The sequence below is a fragment of the Girardinichthys multiradiatus genome, chromosome X (assembly GCF_021462225.1).
Source record: "Girardinichthys multiradiatus isolate DD_20200921_A chromosome X, DD_fGirMul_XY1, whole genome shotgun sequence".
In the NCBI taxonomy this organism is placed as follows: domain Eukaryota; kingdom Metazoa; phylum Chordata; class Actinopteri; order Cyprinodontiformes; family Goodeidae; genus Girardinichthys; species Girardinichthys multiradiatus.
Genome location: NC_061817.1, coordinates 26,556,226 through 26,565,961, shown reverse-complemented (window position 1 = coordinate 26,565,961; position 9,736 = coordinate 26,556,226). Strand labels below are relative to the sequence as shown.

Sequence of the window (9,736 nt, the reverse complement as noted above, 5' to 3'; positions counted from 1 at the left end):
TATAAACATTTAAATGTTAAATTTGTGTAATTTCAAATATAAGCTTTCACTGCCAATATGCATTAACAGAGACACATAGACAAAAACACAGCTGTTAATATTACATACAATTATAAAAATAATCACAAACTTTAATTCTTAAAGGAAACTTTTAATTTTCTTCTCTTCGCACAATAAACCATTGATTTGGTTGTACACAGTAAAAGGTGAATAATTTTTATAGCAAAAGTAAGTGTAACATGTAGTCATATGCATCCCAGAGCACACTGTTTATTTCATTTAAAGTGATTTACTAAACAAAGTTGCAAAATATCTTCCATTTTGAAATGAGAATTAGCACCAAAAGTTGACTTGAAACCTAAATTTCTGCTTGATTTTCAGATTGTTTTTCTACACATCTGCACTGTTAAGACATTTGGAAAAGAAACATTTTGCAGTGCAACATATAATTAAGAAACCTAAAATGGCTAAGATGTACCACATTTAATTTGCTTTTATTGCATCTGTTAATTTCTGTATGACAGACAGAAAGTGAGTACTGCAAATGCCATTACCAATGGCAAGTCTAGTGCCCAATTAAAATAAAATAAAACTACACAACATTAGTCAGCCATGATCCCTTTTTAACTTGTCATATCTACAAAATCTAATCCTTCTTTAAACTGCAGTGAAAATAAATCATAACACTAAGGTTAAAAAACTAAAAATCTCAGATGGCATGGTTAGTGCATCCATAAACTTTAAGGTCTCAGTTTCTCTTAAAGCTCGTCCCGAGCCGTACTGTCCAAAGGGGACTGGAGCACGTCTGTGTTTTGGGCCTCGCGGCTGATCTCAGCTTGTTCCTGAGTTTTTCCAGAGCGTGCTGTTCTGTCCCAGTCTGTACGGACCTTATCATTGTCCCACACAGTGGAGGTCTCAGTGTCGCTGATGTAGCCGGGATCGTCTGTATAGTGAGTTGGATACACCAGGAGAGGCTCTGCAGAAAATGCCTTCAGGTCCCTGCTTTCAAACTGCTCCATATAATCAGAGCTGTGAATAAAATGGCAAAGTCAGCAAAACAAGAAGTTTCCAAGACGTTTCTGTAACTCCGTGTGCACTTTTACTTGCTGAGGTAAAAACTTACACAGGGTGTTTGTTGTACATTATAGGAAGAAACTCATCTACCGGCAAAATCCTTTTCAGTGGTTCTGCTTTCAAAAGCTTTTCAGCACCCTGCAATGAAATCATATAACCTAGAGTCCAGTATGAATAATCTGCTTCCACTAAGTTATGTATATTTGGCACTGCTTTCTCCTTGTGATCCACTTGCATTCTTTTCCGACCAATATATCTACAAGAAAGAAAGAAACAGAAGTTTGGTGAGAAAAACTGCTGACTGAATATAACTGAGATAAATAAAGGAAGAACGAACTTACATAAGATCCCAGTCCAGATCTTCATGTTCAACCTCACTCATCAAGTTCATCAAGCGACGTTTGAAGAAGACCTCAAAACGAAGGTCATCTTCAATCACAAGGGAAGTCTGCAGATGGCGATCTACAATCTAAGACAAATAACCTGTCAGTATTGTTTTAGTTTCAAAACTGTTTAAATATTCTGCTTCTGACATTCACCTCCTTCCAGATGTTATAGTGGGAAAGAAAGCAACCTAGCTCTCCCTTTGTCAGTGGTCGACCATGGTAAGGGTCCTCATATCCTGGGAGCATATGAATACCCAAGGCATGAATTTCACTGACATTCATCGCTCTGAAATGAAGGCAAGACAAGTTTATTTGTAAAGCACCATTAAACTGCACTAAAGACACGAAGTACAGCGAAATAAATATAGTCAATTTTAAGCATCACATGAAGGGACCAAACATTAATATGCAAATGTAAAACAAATAAAAAGCTAAGATGTGTGTGAAAAGCTAGAGTAAACAGTAATGTTTACAGTCTTGCTTTAAATGAGCCAACTGTTTCAAAACCATCTCAGGGTATTAGTGAATTACTTCCAGAGCTGAGGAATATATAAACTAAATGCTATACCAAATAAACATCTCAGGGTCCAGATGATATCACATATGATGTGCATCTTATACAAACAGAAAATCAGTGCAGTGACAAGATTATCTTAGATGGGCCCCCGCTCACAGCATTCTGTAACTAGATAGGGAGGAAGAAGAGAAGAGGAGAGCGTCTCTTCTTCCTCCCTATCTGCTCCATAGTTTGGATTTTTAAATTCTCCTCATTAGAACAGATTTTAGATAATGCTGTCACAGAAGCCCAACAGTGACACGAATCCAAAAATTAATAGGTTCCTGTTTTGTGAAATACAAATAATAATAATAATAAAAAAAAAATAATTATATATATATATATATATATATATATATATATATGTTATAAGTCTCAATTAATTACTCAATGAAACAATTAAACTGTGCAATCTGATTAAAATTTCAATAAAATCTAATGTAAAATAGTACATGAAAATTGAAATTGTTCTATATTTTTTATTTCCTGTACTAAAGTATGTCATGAAATAATAGCTATATCACAATAGAGAAGAGCCCTTACATCTGATTGGTTACCCCACACAGCAACTAACTACTGATTTACACTGTCCTTTATAATTTACTGAAGCGGATTAATAAACTAAAAGTCAGAATTGTTAGTGACCAAACCATCTTTGTGTTTGGAATGGGGGTGCGGACTTCCTCCCCTCTACTGCATTGACAATTAGGAAGAAAGAAATACAAACTGTTCTGTGTAAGTTAAATAATAGGTGTATATCTTTCTTCAAAAACAGTCCTATTTTGAAAAAAAAAAAACACCTTGCTGACCATAACTTGATGGTTGGAGGGCCCACTTGTGGGCCCTGGACAGCTGACTCGGTTGTCCTCCCTCGTCAGCGGCTTGATTCTGGCAGGGTTTTAAGATGGTAGTCAGCTAAATCACTAACAGCTTTTCAGTGGTTATTAAAATTTCAGTCCTTAACCAACCCAGTATTTTTGCATTCTGTCTGGTCCTTAGCCTCATTGAGTATACTTGAATATTGATCTCTAATCCTGCACATCTGGCACCATTAATTTGGCCTTTTGTATTAAGTTGGAGGAAAATTCTGATCCCTCCATTTACTGATATTATAGGCACAGTGATTGTAAGGAAATGTGGCCATATGGTGACACAGACGTATAAAGTTATACATCATCTGTATACAGGTATTAAGAGATAAAGTACTCCATAATCTAAGATAGGGGGAACATTTAAACGTTGAATACACGTGGCCCGAGAACAGAGTCTTGGGAAACTCCACATGAAAAGAGAAAAAATGTGACACAAATTGCCTTAAGAAAAACATTTTTTTGATAGACTGAACTGTGTTAATATTTACAGAAGAGTAAACTTACTTTCCATCTACTGCTGCAATGACCTTACATGTAATTGTTTGCTCATACAGGGCTCTTAGCATACGCTCTCTGCGGTCTTTCCGCCTCTGCAAGTTTATCATAAACACCTGCACAAAAAAATAAAGCCATCAAGTGGTAACTCTTGAGGGGGATGCTTACAGAAAAGAAATGGGCCGAAGGCAATTTTTGCAATTACCATCTTCACACCACTCTACGTACCTCATCAAAGCCCATTTTGTCAGTTTTTTTTCTAGGAACATGGATGTATTTGGAAGGTATTAGATGAGAATTTCGCACTAGGAAATAATATGAAAGATGAAAGCAGAAATTATAAAAATTATATGCTGGATAAAGATCCATGCTAAAGAATAAGTTACAGTTATAGATTGAAAGAATTGAAGCCAGCAATAAGGAGGAGGTTGGTTGCAGTCAAAATGCAGATAACTTACCATTAACTTCCAATAGCGAGTGTAAGAAGCTATCAGCCTCGTCTTGCAAAGTATTGTGGGAGCGTAGAGGTACAGGAAGATAACCATAGGTGTCCTTATTACATACAAACATTTGAACATCTGTAAAGTGCAAAAAATACCCCTTTAACTACAACTAACAGTCAAATGAATAACATGCTTACATTTATAAGATAAGCAATTACTTGTTAAATACCTGCCATCTGAGCAGAGAATGCAAACACAATGATGTCGTCAAATGCCCAACTGTATTCTGGATGTGGCGGGTGAAAGGCTAGATGCCTTGAAGCCTGTTTCCGGAGGTCTATAAGGAATGTGGAGTGAACCATTGGAACAGCAAAACAACCTTTATGGACTTGCTTCCTGATAGGTAGGTAGGCAGGAGTCCGTCTATAGTAACCCTAATGAGGGAAGGTTTATTAACATGTGAATACATTATGTAAGTCAGATCAGGTAAACCAAATTATTATAATACTACCTGTGAGGTCATTCCACACCAGAAATTTGAATAGGCACCACGGGACTCGAGCATTGGAGCTATTACAGTCTTATTTTCTTTCATTAGCTTCCAGAGTACATCTCGATCAGTAAGAAGGTTATCACAATCCACAAACTGCACAGAAGTGAGAGGATATATGTTTATAATTAGCCAAACATAAGAAAGGTTGGGGCAAAAACAGTAAAGAAGGACAAACCCATGATCAGTCCCTTGTGAAGATCAGATTTAGCAGCAGAAGATGGAAGTAGTCTTTTTCTGAATGGGTTGATCACTTTCTTGCATCATTGAGAAAAAATTATGTCCAACTCTCCTTTATAGCATTACTTCAAGTCAATTGACATCACAGGTATTTAATTTAGCTCTCTTGAGGTCCTTCTCCAGCATTTCAAACAGACTGAGGTCTAGAATTTGACTGTGCCTATTCAGCACCTTTACTGTGTTAATTTTCAGTCATTCTGTTGCTGCTGTGTTTGAGATGATTACCCCATTGATGATCAAATTACACCAAAATTTAAACTGTCTACCAGATAGGCAAACATTTGACTCTAGAATAAATTGGCAAATTCATAGACTCAGTGGCTATCAGGTAGGGTGCACCAACCGATCGGCTGGCTGATCAGTCACCCAAGATTTCCTTAATTTTGGGAGATTGGTGATCAGCTGATACTTACATTTGAAACAGATCTTATCTACCAATCTTATCTACTTGTCTAACCTATTGTGCAAGTTTTGTTTCTTTTTAAAATGTGAAAAATGAAAGACTGAAGGAAATGCAATGCTCTAAAGGTTTCATTGATATGTCAGAGCACTACCTCGTGCGGTTAAAACAAGTTTGTGCTGTTTCACAGGTATTGTTCAATGTTTTTCAGTAAAATAAGTTTGAAACTTTAAAGGTATATTGTGACACCTGACAGTGTCAGTTCTAAAAAAAATGGTAATGGCCAAAATCAGAATGGTCAGGTCAGGCTTTTTAAAAATAGGCAATCAGTGCATCCCTACTATCAGGTGCTAACTGGCTTTCTCTGAGCACCCCATACTTGTTCTATCGTTTTCTTATTGCACAACCTTGAACTAACATTTAACATGCTAAGTGAGGCCTGCAGCATCTGATATGTAGTCAGTCAGTCAGTCATTTTCTACCGCTTATTCCATAGTGGGTCGCGGGGGAGCTGGTGCCTATCTCCAGCAGGCAATGGGCGAGAGGCAGGGTACACCCTGGACAGGTCGCCAGTCCATCGCAGGGCAACACACAAACAACCATGCACACATTCATACACCTAAGGGCAATTTAGAGAGACCAATTAACCTAACAGGCATGTCTTTGGACTGTGGGAGGAAGCCGGAGTACCCGGTGAGAACCCACGCATGCACAGGGAGAACATGCAAACTCCATGCAGAAAGACCCCAGGCTGGGAATTGAACCCAGGACCTTCTTGTTTGATATGTAGTTGATGGATTATTTGAAATTTTCCTGAGCGTCATATGACCTTGGATGAATTTGATAAAACATTTTTGGGGCATGGCCAGATTGAGAGGCAGTATCAACTGTTTCTTTATGTTCCTGATTATGTATTTCATCTTTGGCATTGTATTAACACAGAGCAAACCACCCGCTTTTATAAAGGTAGTCACACCTACTGATGGTCAGAAAAGGGGTACGATTTGACTAGCAATACCTGGCACCTACTTTTCCTTTTAAATCCTAATGCAAGTAGCAAGGGTGTACTTAGTATTCACAAGAATGTTAAAACTCAGATAAGCTTTTTATTTCCCATGAATACATGTAAAGTGCTTTGTCTTAAAACGAAACAGTGAATGTGAAACATAAACGGGGCTCTACTAATTAGTTGTAACTGTCTAGTTAAAACAAACAGTCCATTTAATTTTTTTCTCTCAAAAGAGAAAGCTGAGAAGCAATTCTAAGGAGATAAAATTATTGCAATTCAAAATGTTCGAAACCTCAGAATTACACACCAGTGAAGCAAAACAATGTGGGCTGAGCAGGGGAAAACAAACAGAACTCTGCGCCATGTTGTGCTCACAGTTCAAAACGTAGATGCATTATACCATAGTACACACCTTAGGAGTGACAAAGGAAGAGTGTTAAATTTAACACCCTGTGCTCCTCTTAAATTACAACTGTGGTTGTGATTGTGCCTTCATTTTATACTTATCCATTGTCTGCTAAGATAAAAATAGTTCAAAAGATAGCACAGTGCTTAAAAATGGGAACATGTCTAGTCTTATTGTGTTCCGATTTGTATCCACAGAGTAGTGTTTAGACCTACCATCAAGTAGTCTGCCCACATTTCACGAGCAGACTCCATTGCTCCTTGTCGAAGCTTCATAATATGCTCATACCGGAGATCTGTCCAGTGTTTAGGACCATCTTCATCCGTGTAATGACTTAGAAAGACATCTTAGAGTTATTGATTGACATTTTTATTGTTTGTTAATTGATTCTGTGATTATGTTAAGCAACACAGAATTTTACTAAAAGCTCCATGTAACAAACCTGGGTTCTTCTTTTGGCCTCCACTCTACATAATGGTAAAGGTTCTGCACCTTTAATAGCCAGTCGCGCAGAATTACTGTGGTGTTGTCCTCATTGTGATCGGTTGCTACCCTGTAAATATGCAAGAAATGGAAATACTAAACATATAACATCAGTAAAGTTTGACCAAGAACAGCAGGTGAAAAAAGGTTAACAGCAGTTTGCCAACTGTTGTCTGACTGAGCTCAGTCAGAGACTGGGTTGAAAGAAAAAACCATGACTCAAATAACAATAGCCCTATGTTAACTTTTTGTAATCTCATTGTATGCAGCTGTGGGAACTGACACAAGTGTTAATAATCCCAACATCATGAAACAAAAACACTGAAGTGACCTGATATATTTTAGGTTAGGTTAGGGGTGGTTTAAAAAAGTAAATATAAAAAGTATACACAAGACACAGTTGACAAGTAAAACATTTGTTTGTAAAACATTAACACAGAAATTTAAAAAATTGAACTGTCTGAGGCAAATGTACCCATGTTAGAGGGTAAGTTTGATGTCACGCTTTAGAAGAATGAAAACATGCCACAGATATTGTTTCAGCACATACAGCTGAAAGATTTAGCAAAAAATAATCAAGATGAGCAAAACTGGTAGTCATATCCAAAAAGACGTGTAGCTATACTGCAACAAAACATGGTTCTTGTGAACTACATTACATTGATCTATCACATAAAATTCCAATAAATGCATATAGCTTTGTGGTTGTAACATAGCAAAACATGAAAAAGATAAAGGGATCTAAGATATATAAATGTGTAAAAAACTTTGAACATCTGATATCATTTAAACAAATGAACATGCCTTGTTAAAAAACACGTTTGATGTAATTATGCAGGATAGATCCATGCCCACATACTTTACTCAGCTCATATGCAGTAGATATTGAAAGAAAAAAACAATAATGCAACAACACATAAACCACAGCACTTGCCATCTGATAGCTGGGTTCATTTTTTCACTTCTCTGGATAAAAGCCATAATGGATGTTATGGAAAGATTTCTTGGGAATCTTTTTGCTAAATGCAAGAAGGTGTAGAGGACTCCAACTTGTCCTTAAACTGTTTCCAGTTCCTAAACAGATTAAACACATTTTGCGAAAAAGATACTACAAATTACCTATAAAGTTATTTTACTCTAAACACATATTCACATGAGTTGCACCTCCATTATCTGGTCTATTTTTACTGCGGTATCATAGACTGCAGCACTAATTGCAGACACCAAAGATTTAAATGACAGTTTGGTGGGTTATGATTCTGAGGTTTTTGGAACAGTTACAAACAAGCTGTGAGAACTCCCAGCCTAATGCAAAGAACATGAAGCATTTAGAACATCACAAACTGTGACTGCAGAGCATGCAAAACTAAACTGTCAAAAACTATTTACAGTAGAGGGTGGAGCTGAACATCTACCCACGATCTTCGACAAACCTAACACATTTTAACTGAAAAAAACTCCCTCATAAAAGACTCCTCTAATTCTGTTAAATAACTTCATGATGAACACTCCTCTTGAGTCCTAAGGGTATGCTGCCACGATGAGCCACTTAAACGATGAGCATGCAAGTGTGGGTGGGCTTTTGGAGCATGTTATTTACTTGGTTTTTATGTGAGAAAACCCTCTCTTATTCCCACCAAACGGTGCAGACAGATGTCTAAATTACCTTTAATGTATGTCTGCACAATCTAAATTTGTTTCAAAAGATGTGCTTGCCTCAAATATCTGGGATGGGGTAGAGAAAAAGATGCTTAAAATGGCCGAGGGAACACATTTAATCTAACAGAATAATTGCATAACTGGGTAAGAAATTACAAAATGATTTGACACAGCTAGACGTTTTTTTAGAGGTACAAAATTATTATTTTTAAACCGTCCAATAAAAAAGTAGGAACATAAAGTATGCAAAGGGATCATATTTTTATATGTATATTTCAGTGTATTATAAGGCCTATTATGCTCTCGACACGTTTGGTTTCAAACATGGAGAGATATAGTGAATGGCTGAAATAAACTTTCATATTGTTTGTATTTGAACACTGAATCACACAGCTCCCCTCGTGGCCAAATCCATCTCGTCCCTCCCCTCCACGTTTACAGATCAAAGTTTTGCACATAAAGCCTGATCTGTTTTCTTTGTTTCTGCTCAATTCTTTCTGCAGAGTTGGATCTATATGTGTTTTTAAACCCAAACTATATATTTCATCGTTTAGATTGTGCGGGCTGAAGTGAAAGTGACTTTGTTAAAGTCCGATAACGATCACTGCGCGACATAATTTGGTAATGCCCCCAAAAAACCCTACTGATGTAGGTCTACCCCTTTTGTCTTTTATTCCTTCCCAACATTGTACAAACGCTTATTTAGGAAGAAACGTTTACCAAATATGCAGTCATTTATTATTTCAGTATAATCTTACCCTTGATTATGCAACTTACCAGAGAGCAATACGCTCCTTTGGGTACTTGAGTCGCTCTATAGTTCCCAGAAAGTACGGCAAAGAGTGCTCAGAGTTTCTACAGATGAGGGCGAGAAGAACCCGAGGAGCCAGGAGCGGAGACTCGGTGCTCCAGCGCTCCTCCGCGAAGTATCCCCGGACAGGAGAGCAGTAGGAGAGCAGCAGGAGGCGCACCACGGCGGAGAGGAAGGCGAGCCCGTGCATTGCGACAACAATCTAAGTTTAATGTGTTGTTATCGTGTTACTGCGCTCGTTTTAAATTATACAGGGCAGCAGCTTTATGCTTCGCGCACATCACAAATAAAGCAGTCTGTGCAGAAGGTCCTAATGTTGCAGTGCGAAGTTGAGCTTTAAAGGGGGTGGGAT

At 37.6% G+C, this 9,736-nt stretch overlaps 1 protein-coding gene across 1 annotated transcript; it reads right to left on the bottom strand.

The window, feature by feature from the left end:
- Window positions 1-130: 130 nt before the first annotated feature.
- LOC124862885 (procollagen galactosyltransferase 1-like) lies at window positions 131-9,723 on the bottom strand. Its single transcript, XM_047357076.1, has 12 exons — window positions 9,351-9,723; window positions 6,874-6,984; window positions 6,647-6,764; window positions 4,338-4,472; window positions 4,056-4,260; window positions 3,842-3,961; window positions 3,612-3,688; window positions 3,393-3,499; window positions 1,614-1,746; window positions 1,416-1,543; window positions 1,124-1,330; window positions 131-1,029 (listed from the first exon to the last, which is right to left on the bottom strand). Exons 1-12 carry the CDS (start codon window positions 9,572-9,574, stop codon window positions 759-761), a joined length of 1,836 nt encoding a protein of 611 aa, XP_047213032.1. The 5' UTR covers window positions 9,575-9,723; the 3' UTR covers window positions 131-758.
- Between the last annotated feature and the right edge of the window lie 13 nt (window positions 9,724-9,736).

Coding starts and splice junctions, on each gene's coding strand:
- LOC124862885 (XM_047357076.1), bottom strand. CDS start 9,574: ATGCACGGGCTCGCCTTCCTCTCCGCCGTGGTGCGCCTCCTGCTGCTC. Junction 4,473..6,646: donor TGTGGGCAGACTACTTGATG/GTAGGTCTAAAC, acceptor ACTTCTGTGCAG/TTTGTGGATTGTGATAACCT. Junction 1,030..1,123: donor ATGTACAACAAACACCCTGT/GTAAGTTTTTAC, acceptor TTTTATTCACAG/CTCTGATTATATGGAGCAGT.